The sequence below is a fragment of the Cryptomeria japonica genome, chromosome 5 (assembly GCF_030272615.1).
Source record: "Cryptomeria japonica chromosome 5, Sugi_1.0, whole genome shotgun sequence".
In the NCBI taxonomy this organism is placed as follows: Eukaryota; Viridiplantae; Streptophyta; class Pinopsida; order Cupressales; family Cupressaceae; genus Cryptomeria; species Cryptomeria japonica.
Genome location: NC_081409.1, coordinates 247866513 through 247888269, shown reverse-complemented (window position 1 = coordinate 247888269; position 21757 = coordinate 247866513). Strand labels below are relative to the sequence as shown.

The following is a 21757-nucleotide window of genomic DNA, read 5'->3' as shown; positions in this document are numbered from 1 at the left end:
TAGACTGATCCATATTGTTCCTATGTTGCATAACCTCAAAAAGACATGTCAACTGAGGTTGAACCTCATCCAAATAGGACCATAACCTTCGAGACTGGAGAAGAGTCATCATGCGACCCTTCCAAGTGTGGTAATTATGCGGTGTGAGAGATTCAATAGGTCTGTCGGCCATCCTGTGAACTGTGCCTCAACTGCTTTGAATTTTTTTTTGAATTATTATTAAGTGGTCTTTTAGAACTAGACAGAAGATGTAGAAGGGGTTTGATTGTTTTGTTTGGTGTTTGTAGATTCTGGTTTTCTGATGTAAATAACAGAAAGCAAGAAAAAAACACCCCCCCGCAATGCAAAAAACTAATCCCCAGTACAAACTAAAAGCCTAAAAAATTTACTAATGAAGTAGACTACAGATCTAGAAAGAGAACAGAACCACCTTTCCGACGCCTATTTGCTTTCGAAAAATGGAGCAAAAATGAGCAAGTTATGCCCCTCGGAGTGCAAAAAGGCTCATCAAACTTTGACTGCAAAAAAATGCAAACAAACTGGAGAAATATGAAAAAATTCCTACACCATTAGAACAGGCTCGGAGTCAGCTTTCCAACGCCTATTCATTTTCAAAAAACGGAGATCGGACGCCCGATTTATGCCCAATTTTGTAAAACACCTCCAAAAAGGCCTAGATGGGCCCTTATAGCCCTCAAGGGCTTAAAAAAAGGAGGCCCTTGGTCCTCTGTGTGACCAGGAGCTGGCGCAGGGGGTGGGAGGCGTGGGGGCGGTGCAGGGGTGGCGCCACTAGTTCCGGCGGAGAGCGGGAGGTGCATGGGTGGCTCAGGGGTGGTGGGCTTCGCCAACGACGCAGCGGTGGCTCCCTGGCCGCGGCCGGTGGAAACAGCCGGTGGCGATGGCCGGGCAGTGGCCACCGGGCTGCACACTAGCGACGTGGGGCTCGGAGCTAGCTGCGATCGGTTTTTCAAAACAACCATTGTTTTTTAAAATTTTTTGTGATTTTTTTTTCTTTTTCCGCCTCGTGCTACATGCCTTGGGGCCGTATGGCCTTGGGGCAAAATTTTTTTTTGCCTTCTGGAGCAACTGTGTCTGAATCAGACGAATTTTATATGAAAATAGGGGTTTTTGGGTGCTGCGAGCTCAACAGTGAGGTCCGTTTGAGCTCAAAGTGCACCAAAAAAAAGTACCCCTATTCCAAAATAAAAAACAGAAGACAAACACAAATCTGATGCAACCAAAACCTAGATCTCAAAATCTTTCAAAAGTCTGAACAAGCTATAGCAGATCTAGCTCTGATACCATGTAGGATTTGAGAAATACAAATCCACAGAACCCAAAGAAACCTGCATGCAAGAAACCTGTCATAGAGAAAGAGAGAGAACGAATACAAGGGTTTTGGCTCTGACAAAGTGAAGATTTATTATCAGAGAAAAATGAATCAAGAATATGAAAAATACAAGAAGTCAATCCTTATAAAGGAGATCAAAACCGAAAGGAAAACCTAACCCTAAGGTGAGAGCATTTAATAATAATTTTTTTTATTAAATGACTAACATATGCATAAAGGGAAATCTTAAGAGGAGAGTAAAGTTAATTAATTACTTTACTCTAACATAAGACACCATACAACCCATAATGACACCCTATTGTGTCCTAGGGGGTCATAAGGTGTCGTAAGGGGTCATAGGACACCATATGACCCCTTATGACACCATACGACCCATAACGACTCCTAAGGGATCATATGGTCTCCTATGGCCTCATATGACACCATATGACCCCTTAGGTGTCCATACGACCCATAACAACACCATATTATGTCCTAAGGGGTCATATGGTGTGCTAAGGGGTCATAGGACACTAAATGACCCCTTAGGCCACCATACAACCCATAACGATAATATATTGTGTCCTAAGGGGTCATAAGACACCATATGACTCCTTAGGACACCATACGATTGATAACGACACCCTATTGTGTCCTAGGGGGTCATATGGTGTCCTAAGGGGTCATAGGACACCATATGACTCCTTATGACACCATACGACCCATAATGACACCTAAGGGGTCATATGGTGTCCTACGGCCCCATAGGACACCATATGACCCCTTAGGTGTCCATACGACCGATAACGACACCATATTATGTCCTAAGGGGTCATATGGTGTCCTAAGGGGTCATAAGACACCATATGACCCCTTAGGACACCATACGACCCATAACGACACCCTATTGTGTCCTAGGGGGTCATATGGTGTCTATGGGGTCATAGGACACCATATGAACCCTTACGACACCATACGACCCATAACAACATCTAAGGGGTCATATGGTGGCCTATGGCCATATAGGACACCATATGACCCCTTCGGTGTCCATATGACCCATAACAACACCATATTATGTCCTAAGGGGTCATAAGACACCATATGACCCCTTAGGACAACATACAACCCATAACGACACCCTATTGTGTCCTATGGTGTCTTCAGGGGTCATAGGACACCATAAGACTGCTTAGGACAACATACGACCCATAATGACACCTAAAGGGTCATATGGTGTCCTATGGCCCCATAAGACACCATATGACCCCTTAGGTGTCCAGACGACCCATAACGACACCATATTATGTCCTAAGGGGTCATATAGTTTCCTAAGGGGTCATAAGACACCATATGACCCCTTAGGACACCATACGACCCATAACGACACCCTATTGTGTCCTAGGGGGTCATATGGTGTCCTAAGGGGTCATAGGACACCATATAACCCCTTACGACACCAATACGACCCATAACGACACCTAATGGGTCATATGGTGTCTTATGGCCCTATAGGACACCATATGACCCCTTAGGTGTCCATACGGCCCATAACGACACCATATTATGTCCTAAGGGGTCATATGGTGTCCTATGGGGTCATAAGACACCATATGACCCCTTAGGACACCATACGACCCATAACGACACCCTATTGTGTCCTAGGGTGTCATATGGTGTCCTAAGGGGTCATAGGACACTATATAACCCCTTACGACACCATACAACCCATAACATCACCTAAAGGGTAATATGGTGTCCTATGGGCCCATAGGACACCATATGACCCCTTATGTGTCCATACGAACCATAACGACAACATATTGTGTCCTAGGGGGTCATATGGTGTCCTAAGGGGTCATAAGACACCATATGACCCCTTAAGACACCATACGACCCATAACGACACCCTATTGTGTCCTAGGGGGTCATATGGTGTCCTAAGGGTTCATAAGACACCATATGACCCTTTAGGACACCATACGACCCATAATGACACCTAAGGGGTCATATGGTGTCCTATGGCCCCATAGGACACCATATGACCCCTTGGGTGTCCATATGACACATAACACCACCATATTATGTCCTAAGGGGTCATATGGTGTCGTAAGGGGTCGTAAGACACCATATCACCCCTTAGGACACCATACAACCCATAATGTCACCCTATTGTGTCGTAGGGGGTCATATGGTGTCCTAAGGGGTCATAGGATACCATATGACCCCTTATGACACCATATGACCCATAAAGACACCTAAGGGGTCACATGGTGTCCTATGGCCCCATAGGACACCATATGACCTCTTAAGTTTCCATACGACCCATAACGATACCATATTATGTCCTAAGGGGTCATATGGTGTCCTAAGGGGTCATAAGACACCATATGACCCCTTAGGACACCATACGACCCATAACGACACCCTATTGTGTCCTAGGGGGTCATATGGTGTCCTAAGGGGTCATAGGACAGCATATGACCCCTTACAACACCATACGAGCCATAACGACACCTAAGCTATCATATGATGTTTTATGGCCCCATAAGACACTATATGACCCCTTAGGTGTCTGTACGACTCATAACAACACCGTATTGTGTCCTAACAGGTCATATGGTGTCCTAAGGGGTCATAGAACACCTTATGACCCCTTAGGACACCATACAACCATAACAACACCGTATTGTGTCCTAAGGGGTCATATGGCGTCCTAAGGGGTGATAAGACACCATATGACCCCTTAGGACACCATACGACCTATAATGACACCCTGTTGTGTCCTAGGGGGTCATATGGTGTCCTAAGGGGTCATAGGACACCATATGACCCCTTACGACACCATACGACCCATAATGACACCTATGGGATCATATGGTATCCTATGGCCCCATAGGACACCATATGACCCATTAGGTGTCCATACGACCCATAAGGGGTTAGAGGACACCATATGACCCCTTAGGTGTCCATACGACCCATATGGGGTCGTAAGGGGTCATATATTGTCCTAAGGGGTCATATGGTGTCATAGGGAGTCATAGGACACTATATGACCCCTTACGACCCATAACGACACCATATTGTGTCCTAAGGGGTCATATGGTGTCCTATGATCCCCTACAACACCATATGACCCCTTAGGAAACTATACGACCCATAATGACACCTAAGGGGTCATATGGTATCGTAAGACACCATATTATGTCCTAAAGAGCCATATGGTTTAAATTTTATGGTTGTGGCTATCAAACTATAGGGTATAGAGTAGAAATTTATCAAAGGTTAAAAAATTTCAATGGAAGTCATTTGGCTAGCGCCATATTTGGTGCTAGCCAAATGAGCTACACAAAAAAAAGGTTATAGGGTATAGAGTAGAAATTTATCAAAGGTAAAAAATTTCAATGGAAATCATTTGGCTAGCACCAAATATAGCTAGCACCATATTTGGCACTAGCCAAATGAGTTGCACAAAAAAAAGGTTATAGGGTATAGAGTTAGTGTTTAGTTTAAGGTAAAAAATTTCAATGGAAGTCATTTGGCTAGCGCCATATTTGGCACTAGCCAAATGAGCTGCACTAAAAAATGGTTATATGGGACCCTTGACCCATGATCCAAGCCCACATTCTCTCATTTTGTCTTCTTTCTGCACATTATCAGACAAAAAAATGCTTTTTGCATGGTGTTGACATTTTATGCAAGATTATTTTATACATTCCATTAGCTCTCCACCACCTTTTTTTTCATTTGGCAATGTCAAAGAGGAAGAACATAGTTTTTTTTTTATCAAATTTGAATAATTGAGGTAATATTTTCTTGTTTTTAGAATTCAAATACTTATTAAGTGTTATTTTGTTTAAATGTTAGAATAAAAGTGTGAGTCAAAATTGATTATAATCCTATTAGATTTACATTAGATTTAAGGCATAAAAGTGTTTATGGGCATCTTTCATGAGAATATAGTGTATGAGTATGCAAGGCATAACCATCGAGCTCGTTGGTTGGACTCACAATTTAAGCTATGCAAGGACACATTTCCACTTCATACAATCATTTCAATTGTTGACTTTGCAGAGAACTACACACTACAACCGTAGAATGAGGTGCAATCACAATATTACAACTCCACACAAGTTGCCATATTTGTGCATATAGCATTCATTCATGAACATGATAGTATGGAAGAGGATAAGAAGATATTGAGGGGGTATCATTTTTACATCAGTGATGATTGCTCACACTCTACAGAGTTTGTGCAAGGTTGTTTTCAGATATTCTACGATGATTTGGCTAGCCGAGGCATATCATTCCGTCAACATATCATATGGTTAGATAATTGTGCATCACAATTTAAGAACTCTCGGATGTTTTATTGGTGGAGTAGGATGTATAAGTTGACTGCTATTCAACATATGTGGAATTTCTCTGAGGCTGGGCATGGAAAAGGGGAGCATGATGGTGTAGGAGCATGTATTAAAAGAGCTTTAGCATGAGAAGAGTTAAAGAACAAAGGGAATGCAAACTTGAAAGATGCAAAATCAATTGTTCAATGGTGCAATGGTACAATTGGTCTAGGTAATCAAGGTAAGTCTTTAGTACGCAGATTTTTTTGGTTGGTAGATGATACTAACATTGCAAAATTAGAAGATTGTTGTACATTGATAGGATCGAGTGAGCTACACTCTTTCGAAAGCTCTAATGCAGGTTCATGGACTATCCATACGCTGCGGATGGCATGTTATTATTCTTCATGTAGAGATGGTGCCTATAATGACTGTGAGTCAAAGGAGTGGGTGGACAAATGGTGTATGAGACCTCTAATCCCACTTGAGACATACCGACCTCCGAGTGCACTACAACTCATACAGATGGAAGCATCAATTGACTTTGACCATGTGTCAAATTTAGTCCAACTAGGTAAATTATCCACATGCAATTTTTTGTACTTTAATATTTTACCTTAGTTGTTTTCTAAATTCTTCTCACTTTATCATTGCAGGGCATTATTATGCAGTAATTGCAGTTGAAGATAATGAAGAAGGAACAAATTGTTACCTATATCATTGTGTGGACACAAAAAAGAAATTGGATCGCCTTGTGGTAGATGGAGAAAATATTGAGTACTCTGCAGGATCAGTAGTTGTTACTGGTATATGGCTTAGAAGGTACCCAATGAAGAAGTCTAACTTGTGGTTGTTCGAGGACTTCGAGACACATAGGAAGATTCTTCATTATTCTAACCTTGTTGTAGCTTCAAATGTTCATTTGATCAGATATGGGGGTAGACCACTAAACAAGAACCTATGGAAGGTTCATGAGTCTGATCACGAGGCCATACTAGACATGATAAAGAGTAGAGTAGATCTAGATGGTTCATTGGATTGAATGTAAATGTAAAAAATTGTAATATCAATCTTATTTGGATATATGTACATGACTTGTATTTTTTACTACTCGAGGCATTGTAATATAAAAAAATATGTTTTTGTCTTGTTTTGTGTGATTTCATGTAAATAATGTCATTTTGGACCATTAGAGATCACATGGGATCATTTCGTGAAGTATACCCTGTTAATATGGTAAAAGATGTAAAAAATGCTCATTTGTTGTCAATCACTCAAAGTGTGAAAAATTGTCAAAATTCAGCATGGTTTTTCTCGATGTTAGTGACATGTAAGAACAATCTATCTGATCCTATGGGGTCATGTTATGGTACTCTAAAAAATCCTCTCTCGGTTTGGGTAGACTTGGATCCAGTTGCTCGTGGCAACTCTTTCTCAGTTGTGACAAAAAGCATCAAATGAGTTCAATGAAAAGTTGCACAATGCCCCATCTTTCAATCCGCTCATCATGGCACTGAACCACTAGCTCGTATGCATCAGGGTGGCTGGTTTTGTGCTAGTAATGCCTTCTTTTTGCTCTCCAACTCGCCTGATCATTGCGGGCCACACCCTAGCAGCCAAATCGCCCAAGTGCTCAAATTGCTGAAAGTTGTCAATATTCGGCATCATGTTTCTACATGCCTATTAATCATAAGAATGATCCATCTAATCCTATGGGGTCAGGTTATGGCACTCTAAAAAAGCCTCTCTCGGTTTGGGTAGACTCGGATCCAGTTGCTCGTGGTGACTCTTTCTCTGTTGCGACAAAAAGCGTCAGATGAGTTCAATGAAAAGTTGCACAATGCCCCATCTTTCAATCCGCTTGTTGTGGCACCAAACCATCAGCTTGTACGCATTAGGGTGGCTAGGTTTATGGTAGGAATGCCTTCTTTTTTGTCTCCAACTTGGCCGATTGTTGCAGGCCACACCCTAGCAGCCAAATCGCCCAAGTGCTCAAATTGCTCAAAGTTGTCAATATTCGGCATCACATTTCTCCATGCCCGTTAATCATATGAATGATCCATCTGATCCTACAGGGTCATGTTATGATACTCTAAAAAAGCCTCTCTCGATTTGGGTAGACTCGGATCCAGTTGCTCGTGGCGACTCTTTCTCGGTTGCGACAAAAAGCGACAGATGAGTTCAATGAAAAGTTGCACAATGCCTCATCTTTCAATCCGGTTGTCGTGACACCAAACCGTCATCTCATATGTGTCAGGGTGGCCAGGTTTACACTAGGAATGCCTTCTTTTTTCTCTCCAACTCGCCTGATCGTTGCGGACCACATCCTAGCAGCCAAATCGCCCAAGTGCTCAAAGTTGTCAATATTCGACATCACATTTCTCCATGCCCATTAATCATAAGACTGATCCATTTGATCCTACGAGGTCGTGTTATGGCACTCTAAAAAAGCCTCTCTCGGTTTGGGTAGACTCAGATCGAGTTGCTCGTGGTGACTCTTTCTTGGTTGCGACAAAAAGCGACAAATGAGTTTAATGAAAAGTTGCACAATGCCCCATCTTTCAATCCACTCATTGCGACACCGAACCGTCAGCTTGTACCCATTGGGGTGGCCTGGTTTATGCTAGGAATGCCTTCTTTTTTCTCTCCAACTCACCTGATCATTGCGGGCCACACCCTAGCAGCCAAATCGCTCAAGTGCTCGAATTGCTCAAAGTTGTCAATATTCGGCATCGCGTTTCTCTGTGCCCATTAATCATAAGAACAATCTGTCTGATCCTGTGGGGTCATGTTGCGGCACCAAACCGTCAGCTCATACACATTGGGGTGGCTTGTGTCTTGGATTACAAACACATATCTAGGTTCAAAGCTTAAGTAAGAACAAATTTTGTGCAATTATTCATCTAATCTTTTGTACTGCAATTATGGATAACCATGATAAATGATTTGCATTAACCAAAGAGCTACAAATCCATGCAACATTGTATACCATTAAAACTATCAAATATATCCAATACAAACAAATAGGCTTGCCAAAAGCCATATGGACTTAGAATTTCACATATTCATAAAACAAAACATATGTTCAAAATTACTATAAAGGCATACAACATGATATCCACTAAAGTCAAATAGGGGCTTTCCAAAAGCCATATGGACATAGAATGTCACATATTCGTAATACAAAACATATGTTCAAATTTTCCATATAGGCATACAACATGGTATCCAATAAAGTCAAATAGGAGCTTGCCAAAAGCCATATGGCAATAGAATGTCACATATTCGTAATACAAAACATATGTTGAAAATTGCCATATAGGCATACAACATAGGACCCTATTCTATTCATTTCCCTCTAGGGGAAGGAAAGAGATCACGAGATATCTTTGCCTATCGAGGGGATGGAGATGTATATGATGCAAGCATCTTTTGAGTATGTCCACTCGACCTCCTCTCCAAACTTTTTCATAACTCCACCTGATACAATGAAAAGAATGATGTTAGCATATACAAAAAATGAATTTTAGAATGACATATAATAGAATAGTCACTTACCGCATACAAATAATCATGATGTTCATCCACAATAGGTGCATGTTCATGATTTGGAGTGACAAGCCCCTCCTATAAGCATCACAGTATAAATTAAACTAAATACAAGTGTCGTTAAAATTTTCAATAACATATTATTAAGATAACAAATGTAATGCTAAATTTACTAAATTTACAAATATGTCTCATACTTTTGTTAAAGCAGTTGAACTTGCTACTACTATAGGAACACCGCGCTCCATTGACGTGCGGACAGTAGGAGGAGTCTCTGAATTCAACATCTGAAAATTAAACAAAGTATATTGATTAATCACCAAAACTATCTATATTATTTAATAACCACGTTAAAGATAAATTGTTTACTTGGGTGAAAGATTGTCGATGAAATACACTATGAGGTGTTGATGTTGAAGCTCTAGCATAAAACTATTTGACATCCAAAATGAGTAACTAGAAAATCATTCACATAAGGCTCAACTATCTACATATAATAATTATATTTTTTCACTCATTGTATACCTGTGGAGTTGACGAAGTAGTGAAAAAGGGGTTGTAGGAATGTTGCTAGTATTGTGAACACTTTGACCCTAATTTTTTATCATAATAATTTACTAATTTAGATATATTCTCAAATTTACATATAAGATTTAATAAAAAGAATGAAATGAACTTGTAATGAAATTCACCTAGGTATCAATGCCCAATGTTTCATTCAACAAGGATTCTATCATGACAATGTTCTTTGTAGCAAACTCCACTCATGCATGTGCATTCTCAGAACTATTAGGATCATAAGTGCAAAGAGAACCACAATATTGACAAAAATAAGCTGGAACTCGATGCCTAGAAGAATCAACATCATCACTCTCATCACCCCCTACTAGAGGACTAGCATACTGTATAAGGGTCTGAGTGAGTGAGCTAATCGAGTCTAGAGTTTCGACCTCAATACTCTCCTTCACAATGCAAGGAATAATAACATGCTCCACCATAGGTCTAGCCAAGGGTCTTGGTGGGAGATTTGGATCACGCTGTGCACCCTCTCTATCATGCGAGGAACCCCCACCTCTACCTTGGAAATCTAGAAAAAAAAAATAGTTTGGGATCTCATTAAGGACAAACTCACAGTATAGTTTTCTCAAAAAGTATTGGGGTACCTCATGATTATTGCATGGGGGCTGATCAAATACCATCCACCACCTATCCCAAAAATTGTTCTTAATCCCTTCATGATGACACCAATGAATAGGGAATCTCCTACATCCAGGGTGTAAAGGTTGATTCGTTCGGGGGTCCGTAAAAAGAGCACACAAGTCAAATTTATTAATTTTCTTTTTCTTCACTGCTGCATATGATAATTTGTCAGCATAAAATTGCTTTTGTTCTTCCTTCTTACGAGACCAAAAATTTATTTGCCCACTCACAGATTGCATGTGAGATACAATAGATTGCAAAGAACTAGCAAGGTTTGTCCTATGGGAGTTTGTTCTAATGGGATCTTTTAGCCTTGTGATTAAACCTTCAAGCTCTTTTTGGCTATTTTCTATTTGACCTAACAGGTTTTCTTGTGTACCTATGGGGTGTCTAGGGATTGTAGGAGGTTCTTGATGTGCTTCTTCTTCAATATGGTCTTCATGAGGAGCTGATTGATGTGCTTCTTCTTCAATATGGTCTTCATGAGGAGGTGATTGAGTGTTTTCAACATTTTCTTGTCTAATCTCATTTCCTAATAATGAAAATAAATTTAAATCAATAAAACTAGTTTAATCTTCAAATTAATAAAAAAAATGACAATAAGAAAATAAAAATACATACCTCTTTGAGCTCTACGATGGTGTGGCGGCATTTTGATGAGAGATGGACAACTTAGTGCCCAATTTCAAGCTTTTACAAAGGGCGAGCACAAGAAAATAGCACCCAAAAATGCCAAAACGTGGGTTTGGAATGCAGAAATGTGGAGCAAGGTTTTTTTGTTGTTTACAATGCACATACGCCTTATAAGGTGTGCACACTATAGGGCGCGTGCTCTATAGTGCATGCGCCTTATGCGCTTTTTTTATTATTTTTGAAGTGTGGCACCTTTTTGGTACCACAACTTCGTGCATATACCCTTGTATGAAATCGAGATGCGATGATCATTCAACTGTAGTAATTGATTTGTAATTGATTGTAATTATCCATATGATGATCAATGATGATCTATAATGAGTTGTAAAGATCTATGATGATCTATATTTTAAGTCTTAGGGTTTTGTAACTGACTAAGTTGGAAAGGTTATTTATGGTGGTATAGTTGATGTTTCTTGTGTCGATGGTTTTGAGAAGAGTGTGAAGTTGAACCAGAGTATGAGATCTTCCAAAGTGTAGCAGATTTGGAGAAAGAATTTGATTTGATCAAGCAAGCAATTAAGTGTTATACCCAAATCATTCATTGTTGTTATCCTAACAGTTATAGTAGAAACATTCCTTAACTAAGTAGGTCCTAACAAGCCTTACATTGTAAATCCCTTAACCAAGTAGCTCAAAATCTAAGTTTTAAATCCTCTTATGAGGTTGATCCTAACAGGTCAAAGCTCCTAATAGGGCTCATCATCTAAATCCCTTAACTAGGTCACTCCTAACAAGGTCTGCTCCTAATAGGGCATGTTTGTAAGCTCCCAACTGGGCTAGGCTCCTAATAGGGAGCATTCTAAAAGAGCGCACAATTTTTGTGGGTACCAATTCCCACTATGTTTTTTCCCCATTTGGGTTTCCATGTGAAAAACATGGTGTTCATATGGTGAATGTTTTTATGCAATGTTATGTTTTACTTTCAGTTTACGCATGTTTTTACTATGGGAAAATCAAGTTTTGAAGGGACCCCGAAACCCTTTACAAAGGAACCATAAAAGATAAAAGAATTAAGAAACTAAACAGGACAGACAACGAAAAAACCAGAAAAGAGTTGGGCAAAAACCAACACAAAAGTCCAACACTACCAGCAACAACAAGTAAAAATAGAAAAAAGACAAATTACATTATGTTTTTAAGGGTATTAGCCAATTTCTCACTAATCCCTTGCATTTCATTGATATTCTCCCTGAGAATTGGGATTTCCTTTGAAAAAGCCAAGGTAGCCTTTTTCAAGCTCACCCTAGTCTTTTTAGCCGCACCTCCAGGAGCACTATCCACATTCCCAACCTCAGTAGCAGCCTCTTTAGCAATAAAGTCCACAATAGACTTGGTAGGGCTGGGACCATCAAGGTATTTGGCTATTTCCTCCATGTTCCTGGTCGTAGAGTTGAGGATCTCTGGAATCAAAATCAGGAAGTTCTTCATGGCAGCCTTCCCTTCCTCCAGCTTGCTGATATGAACTTCTAGCTTCTCCACCTTTTCATCCATTTCCCTTTTCCATTGCTCCAGGTTGATTTCACCTTTCTGTCCCTGCTCTTCATGATGTTTAGCATTTTTTTCCATTTTATTAATTCTTTCATAAACCCATCTATTGAAACCCAAATGAGCATCAGACTAGTTCTTAAGCTTATCCAGGATAAGCATACCAGTATTCATCTCATCACCAACTCTATCTTTTTCCATGCTCGTATCCTCCTTATCCTTATTTAGCTCTGTTTCCATTTCCTTGTCCTCCTATTTTTTCTAGTTATCCGACTCCTCCATGGGCCGATTGTTGAGATCACCAGGGTTTGCACTATGGGTAGGTTCCTCCTTATTAGCCTCATCTTCTTCCTATTTTTCCTTCTCATTACCACTATCCATTCTAGACATTTCCTTGACCGAGTTGTTCTAATCGAAATCTTCCTCTTCTCCTCCTTCCTCTTCCCCTACTTCCTCATCTTTCTAGCTCTCCTCCTTGTCAGTATCACTAGTCTCCATATCACTACCTTCTTTTCTCGTATACTTAGGATCAAACTCCACATCCTTATGTTTATGGCTTAAATTTCTGTCCTCCACATTTTTCTCCACATAGCCTTTTTTAGCATTTTTACTCTATTTCTGCTCATCCTTGTTGGGCCCAGAATCCTCACTTTTCCTCTTGCCTTTTCTCGGGGACACCGAAAGCCTTTTGTTTTCCCAAATCGCCAAAATCTTACAATGCTCATAAATGAGAAAAATAAGACCATAATGTAGCACAAGAGAAGAGGGGTTCTTACTATGCTTGTTCAATGAGCGCGATAGGGACCTGAAAAGGTAATAAGGAAGAGACACCCTTTTCTCATGCCTAAAGTGGTTCATAAGCACAAAGTGATAGGTATGGACCCTAGTGAAGCAACCCTCCATGGTGATATACTCCATAATTGCATTAAGCACAAAACCCCAAATTTTTTTAATGTTAGACGCTTCATAATAACCCCAGATGCTTTGCCTAATTTAGCTCTCTCCTTATATTTACACGGAAAGAGCTTCACAACATTATTGGAGACTTTCAAGTCCCTAAATAAATTGAGGTTGGTATGGGGCATACCTGTGACCATAGAGATGAGGTCCGCATCCAGCTTGAATTTGACACCATGGATTTTGAAAGTGCCATTTTTCCAGTTTCCAATCACTCTAGTAACCACCAAGTTAACTCTTATTTTGTCATAATCCTCCAATTTTTCCATGAACGGTGTCATAAAACCCTTCTCCAGCTTTGTCTAGACCTTGGGCATCTCCCGCCATCTAGAAAGGTTATCGGGTTCCTCTCTTCTTAGGTCACCTCCCATTCTTGAATTTGTTCTGCAATTTTTCTACTTCAGTAAATTCGAAGTGCGCTTCTAGATGAAACTCAGACACTTGAAAATAAGCACCCACAAAGCATGAAATTTTTTAATATTCTTATTTAAAACTCAACCCTTCTGACAAGCTATCATCTCCTTTTTAAAGTTTTGATGTTTAATCATTAATACAACCATGATTAAAATGCAATCTTTCTTTCCCCATAATTCTGTCCTTTCTAATGAGGTCTTTAATATTGAAATCAATATTATCTTCACCATTCCATATGCTTTGTTTTTCGGATATAATGCGAAGGTTAGCAAGACCGTCCACGATGACATTTTTTTCCCTAAAAGCATGCTCAATAATAACAGATTTAAAACTAGTAATAATTTCTCTGGCCTTAAAAATGATATTTTCTATAGACCACGAAGGCTCAGTTTCACCCTTTAGGAATTTAATAATATTAAGAGAATCTCCCTCCAACCATAATTTGTCATGATTGAGATTGTTAGCAATAATTAGAGTATTAAGGGCAGTCAAAGCTTTAGCATAATATCTCATTTGGTTACCCAAAGGACCAACAATAGCCACAAGCCTCAAGGTTTCAGTTTATGCATGTTGATGAACAATTAATGAGAAGTTTTGATAAACCGGATTAATAGTTGGTTATCAATGATTATCGATAATGGTAAATAGTTTATTACTAGTTTATGATTGATTTAGTGAAGTTTTGTAAGTTCAATTTTTAAGTTTGAAATCTTTGTTAATACTGATTCACCCCCCTCTTAGTATTAACTAGACCCTCTAAGATTAACACCTCTTATATCTCCTCTCAAGCCCTCTCAAGGTTACATTTGTCAACTTGGGATGGGATTGAATCCCTCACATGGATGGAAAACTTTCAATCCTAGCCCTTGCTAAGATTGCTCAATCTCAACCATCCATTTCTCTATTTTCCCTATAAATAAAGCCCATCTCTTCTTCAATTCATCCAATATCTTGTGCATCTAAATTGTAGTCATTTTGCAGGTTAAGGAACTCATTCAATTCATCTCCAAGTATTAGCATTAGCATTATAGCATTTGGCATTTGCATCATGTTTTAGGAAATCATCTAGTTTAAATGCATATCTTTTCATGGTTTAATTAATTCATCTATTATCATTTAATCTTTAATTTGGAATCAATCTAGTTTCATTATCTTCATCATCTTGAGCATTTACTCTTGCATCTTGCATCCTATCTCTCATCCATCATCTTAGCATTCACTAGGATCTTAGTTGCATCCATTTTGATCCTAGAATCATTTAAATCTCATTCTCTAGGCTATCATCCAAGAGATCAAGTGATCTTCCAAGTGAGGGCCACCTTGAATCTTGAGGATTTTTAGAGATAGAGGAGCATGGAATTATTTTAAAGAGTTCAGATTCACTAACATGTTTTGTTGATTTCTAACCTCTAATGCAATGTTCTATGTGTGTGTTTGAGTTGTTTCCCTTGCAGTGCAGGTTGATCCCACATTTCCAGCACACATTTTTGGTGCCCACCGTGGGGCTTGACCCCTGAAATTTCAAAATTTCAAATTTTTTTTCCACAGGATTCATGACTATAGTTTTTCAAACGCAGATTAGTGCATACAACCTCTATTATTGTGCATCTAATAGATCTTATAGCGTATTTGATAGAATATATCATGCATTTGATAGATCTTCTAGAGCATTTAACTTTTCTTATATCGCATATAACATATCTTCTTGCACATTTAACTTTTCTTATAGTGCATTTCAGCGATATTTTTGCGCATACGACTGTTCTTTTAGCGCATATGATCTCTTTTTGTGCGCATATAAGGCAAAGACAAAAAATTGTAACCAATATTTGAAATTAGGCTTGTGGAAGCCCACCTATGGTTTTAGATTTTCACTAGCTTCTTTCTTTGCAGGTTTCTAATAGTTTCTTGCAGATTTGGAGGAGTTAAGTTAGGATTTAGTAATTTTTTTTTGTAGCTTTCTCAAAATTGGTTAAAAAGAACTCATATTTCCTTTTGGATAAAAAGAACTTCATTTTTCAATTTGGTGTTCTAAAAAGTACCTCACTTGTTTTTGGGCTCTAAAAAGAATCACATTTGCAAGGTAAAAAGAACAACAAATCAAACATTTACTTTCTTACAAAATTGGGATTCACACCTCAAATTTTGGGCTCTAAAAAGAACAACAATCTTCCAATTTTTTTGCAAGAGTAAAAAACACAATCAAACTTAGTTTTTGCAAGTTAAAAAGAACTAATCAACTTGTCCATTCTCACAAAGCAAGTTACTTTCAAGAAAAATGTGTTTTTATGTTGACTAGGATTTCCATTTCCTCTATGAAGGATTAAAAGGAACACCATGCTTGTTGAATAAAAGATAGAAAATCATTGCTTTGGAAGGATAAAAAGAATGCTTGGATTTCATGTCTTGAAAGTGGTAGGCATATGCTCTCCCCTTAATTAGGTGATCAAAAAGACAAACCCACTCTTTTATGCTTTCTTTTACTTCAATAATTTTACATCCTTTAGAGGGCCTTCCTTCCCAAAGCCTTGAGGGGGCTAGTGAAGCAGTCACCGGTGAGGAGGGACCTCAAAGAGGTCAATCTAGACTGGTCAGCAAGAATAAACACAACATAAACACAAAGATATGATGGAGGCAATGTAGAATAGGTTGTTCTATTTTATGAAAATTGATTACATTGAACTGATAACAACTAGGTTACAACATACCAGCTCACATGCCTAGTCGAACATACAGAATAGGTCACAACCGGGACCTTGAATCTTGAGATCTATCTTCTACACACAATCTAGCTACTTGATTCTCTGATTGATTTCATTCTAATGCTCAATTAAAATTATATATATCAATCCAAAGGATCCACTCAGCCCAAAAGGGATCAAAACTCGAAGAACAAGACCTAATGTGCAAAATAAACAAGGTCGGCCTCTGCCAAGAGATTCCTCTAGAAATTCAAAAGGATGAAACATAGATTGCAAGAAAAGGTCAGCCACATGCCAAGGAACATCAAAATCAACACTCAAGGCTCTGGAAGCTTCAGATGGGGTTCTGGTAGATCACCAAAATAGGTCCAGGCAATCGGTAACAAGAACTGCTAACCTGTAACAGGAAATTGTCAAGGAAAATGATAGTGATATCTTGCCAGAAAATGATATAAAAGCCATGCGGTTTGGAAGCAAGAAAGATGATCAAGTCTTCAAGAAGAATCCAAATCCATAAGATCTGGTGAGCCAAAACTAGGACACACAAAAAGGAAAACTAAAACTGTAAACAAAAAGAAAAACATAAGGGAAAATGTTTTCTTGGTTGATGCAAGATTGCTATGAACCGGGGATGCTCTTGCATTAGCTAGTGAGAAGGGTACGAACCAAGTGAGTACAGCTAAAGCCAAGTAATCTAACTCACTATAATCAAATCACCTTTTGAGATGAAAATCTCAAGGGATGGAACATATTTGAGTTATCTCATATCAAGCACTTCGTAGGGCCTTGAGGTCTCAATCACGCTTACCTGACTACATCTTGTTTGATACTTTGTTGGGCTATAGGCCTGAATTGCACTTGTGGGACTTCAAAGATATCTTCAAATGAAATCTTTATTATGAACCATAGAAGTAGAAACTTGGAGCGGAGTCAGTTGCCAAATATTGGCAATATCATAGTGCAAGGGTGGGGAAGAATCCACCCCCAAGATTACTCACCATATATCTCCCAAGATAACTACCCAATTGTGAATTGCTTTACTTTGGATTAATTTACGAACAAAAGCAAAAAAACAGGCGCCCTCTAGGGGGTGACAAGGATGTTTGAGCTAACGGAGTATCGAGACTAGTGGGCTATGATATTATTGATGACCCTTGAATAAAGTGTCTATTTGATGTGTCTTTTATTGTAAATCAAACTAGTGATAACATTGGAGATTTGAAAACATCCTCACAAGAACATACACTCAATTTTTAGCATAGGGATGGCTATTATTTTCATGTGGACTATCTCTTCTTGTCTTGAGCATTGAAACATCTTACAAGTTACAAATCAACCAATACAACAATTAGTTTGAAAAAAAAAGAGAAAAGAGCAACCTTAGAGAGAATTGGGAAGGGATATCGAATCTTCAACTATCTTAAAAGATAATATTTCATCCAATGAGATTACGGAGTATCAAACAGAGTGATCAAAGGTTCCATCATCCAACAAATCTTATCCAAACAATACCAAGTTAGGTTCTCAAGTTGCCAAATTAAGTTTCTACATCGTGAAACTTGACTCATATCATTTACACAATTTGTCATGGGGTCAAATTGAAATAAACATCTGCTTGACAAATAACCTTGAGTGTCTGAAACAAAGTATTCATATCAACCATCAACATCAACATTGATCATTTTGTATGACCACTCCCTGTATTTTGAGAAGAAGAAGTCTTCATCAAAAAACTAAGTTTAAGAAGATACAACCTAGTCCTAGGGCCATTACCAAAAGGAGTAAATTTCTCTACATCAACCATCTACTCTTTAAATCACATCATGTTTTCTTGTGTCATATGTGGTTGTATCTCCAAGGAAAAGCCAATGAATTTGACAAGGAACCTTTGAGGAGTAGGGCTTACATTCAAAAAGAAGCATTCAATCAATGCCTTAACAGTGGAGGAAGGATTAATCCCACCTTATTTCCAAAAATTTCCATCAATTACAATGAAGCTCAACCTGAGCCATCAACTCCACCAAGAACCCTGTTAGAAGAGGAGGAATTCACTACTATAGAAATCTATTGATGCGCATTGTCACTCAATCTCAAAAAAACTAAGGAAATGATCCACAACTAGAAACAAGTATGAGTCAAATGGAGTCCAATCCTTTTAATATGAACATGGAAGAAGAAGAGATCACTGAGGAGCTTGCCCAATAATGTCAAGATAATGATTCTTCCCAAAAACTCATGGAAAGTCTTATAGATGCACAAAAACAAAAATATCTCCTCATGCAAACTAGTAAAGGAGTCAGGATTCCTGAAGATTTTGACATAGGAAATTTAAGGAATACTGACGAAACAATATCACGAACAAGGGAAAGGACCTATACATACAATAACCAGAATCAAGAACATCTGAGAGGAGAGAACACGCATGATTAAGACAACACATGCAACTGAGATTATATTTGTGATCATGACAACATTAGTGAACAAGGGGATGCCTATCATCGAAGGTCCAATAAAGGAAATGTGCCCCTAGATCTTATTACACAACAAATCCAAGCACTCCAACGACAAATGCAAGATATACAACAAGGGTCTACAATGAGGTATTATTTGGAGGATATTTGTCTTTACCCTTTTGATAGGAGGCTAAACATGATACCTTTCCCGCCAAATTCAAATATACCAAAGTATGATAAATACGATGGTAAGAGTGATCCTCGTGATCACATTAAGGAATTATTTACTATGAGCTTAGAGTTTTCTCATAGTGATACATACATGACATGATGCTATTCCCAAGAAGTTTGGGAGGGAAAACAATGGAATGGTTGTCAAAACTCACACCTCCCATCAGATCATTCGATTAGTTAGTGAATAAATTTATTACATAATACTCCTACAATATCCAACATGAGATCACTATGCTTGAGATATGCAACAAAAAGAAAAAGATCAATGAAATATTCATGGTTTTATTACAATGATGGAGAGGTATGGTCTCAAGGTACCCATGCTATCTACCTAAAAAACAAAAGATGGAGATCTTCATAGACAATTTAAATAGTAAAATGAGTTATCAACTCAAACTACAATGTCTACCTACTTTTGCAAAGCTGATTGAAAATGGCATCCAAGTAGAGGAAGCCTCTATCAAGAAAGGGACCTTGAATTTCTCCAAGGAAGGTGTTAGTTCGTCAAGTAATAACACCTATAGCAATCAATATAATAACAACAACTCAGACAAGTCTAAGTTTTGGACTAGAAAAAAAAAATTGTTAATGATGGGGTAGTTGATGCCAACAATGTAAAGTCTAACCAACCAGTGTTGACTTTATCAGGTAACACACCATCGAACAATGATAAAAGAAGTTTCAATCATGAAACTAACAATTATCAATGCACTACCAACCAAGGAGCATTAACGTCAAACAATAAAAACAACAACAACCAAGGAAATAAAAACTACTGACCCAATAATAACAACAATCAATCTAACAACAATAACTAAGGGGGAAATTCTAACACTCCACCTCCCCCACATTGAAGAACATATACACCATTGGGACAAACCCTGGAATCTACATTTGAAGAATTATTAGCAAACAAGATCATCACATTTCCAGTTATAAGTTACACAGAACCCAAAGTCAAACCACCATGGTGGAATGACTCATATTATTGTGATTATCATCAAAACAAGGGGCATAGAACAAATGATTGCACGAGGTTGAAAAACCTATTGCAAGATATGATAGACAAAGGAAATATAACAATCGATGGACATAAAACAAATGGTGATCATGAGGCTTTAAAAAATCCTATTCCTAACTATGACAAGGGAGGAGCATCAATGTTAAAAAAAAAGGATCCCGCATCAATCACGTATATGAAAACACCATAAATCACATATCTATATATGGCAATCAAGTAAATATCATAAAGATCAAAGATAAACATGAACATGCGCTAGTAAATGTGACAACAAGGGCTTAGAAATATATCTTGAAGGGGAGCACATCTAAAGAAACAACTATCCCCAAGACTCGTTATAACTTGGTTGATCAACAACAAAGGACACCCACTCAGATATTAATACTATAATTGATAAAAATTTCACCAAAACATAAGGATATCTTGGAGCAAGCTCTTATAGAAACAATCGTTCCAAATGATCTGGATATCAATCAGTTTCAAGCCATGGTGGCCCATCTTATAGTGCCACATAACTTATCCTTCTCAGAACATGATGACATCTCTTAGAGTCATCCGCACAATACCCCGATCCATATCAAAGTCCTAGTCTACAAACATTAGGTGAAAACAGTGCTAATATATCGAGGATTTGGTCTTAATATATTCACCTTGAAGCTTATTCATGCATTGCGCTTCTCCGAGCAAGCTATTGATCCTAAAAAGAAGATCACTATCAAAGCTTACCATGATGAAGAAAGGTCATCTGAAGGAACAGTGGTACTACCCATTCAAGTAGGACCAGTGCAAAGAGACACATTGTGCCAAGTCTTGGACATAGACTTCACATACAACATAATCTTGGGTCATCCTTGGATCCATGAAATGCAAGTGGTACCTTCCACATACCATCAATGTTTCAAGTTCCCCTACAACGGATAGGAGATTTCAATATCAACAGATACTATCCCCTTTCAATATTTCAATACTATGGGGGAAACTCAAGATATATTAGTTCCACACAACATAGAGGCCCAAGCTTCCTCATCATCCAAAAATCAAGGAAAGCTCAAGTCATTGTCCATAGACTTTGAGAAAAAGATGAAGATAAAAGACCAAGGTATAGGGAAATACTCTTTTGAACCCATGTGTCTATCTAAGTTGCCAACTTCACCAAGGTCTCATGGACAACCTTCCACATCACGACATCAAGAAACACAACCCATCAAGAAGTTTGATGGTAAATTTATCCAAATCAGCACACTAGTGGAAGAATAAGAAGACAAGGACATCCTTAGCTAGCTATATAAGGATGAGGAAGAAGTAAGAGCTCTTGCCCTAGAAGTAGTCATTCCCATAGAATAGTATGGAAATGGGTTCAAAATCATGAA

At 38.6% G+C, this 21757-nt stretch overlaps 1 protein-coding gene across 1 annotated transcript; it reads right to left on the bottom strand.

Moving 5' to 3' along the window:
- Positions 1-638: 638 nt before the first annotated feature.
- LOC131875850 (arabinogalactan protein 1-like) lies at positions 639-980 on the bottom strand. Its single transcript, XM_059220543.1, has one exon. The coding sequence runs from the start codon at positions 978-980 to the stop codon at positions 639-641; it is 342 nt and encodes a 113-aa protein (XP_059076526.1).
- Positions 981-21757: the final 20777 nt, after the last annotated feature.

What these genes read in the sequence shown, in the direction of transcription:
- LOC131875850 (XM_059220543.1), bottom strand. Translation starts at nt 980, where the DNA reads ATGGTTGTTTTGAAAAACCGATCGCAGCTAGCTCCGAGCCCCACGTCG.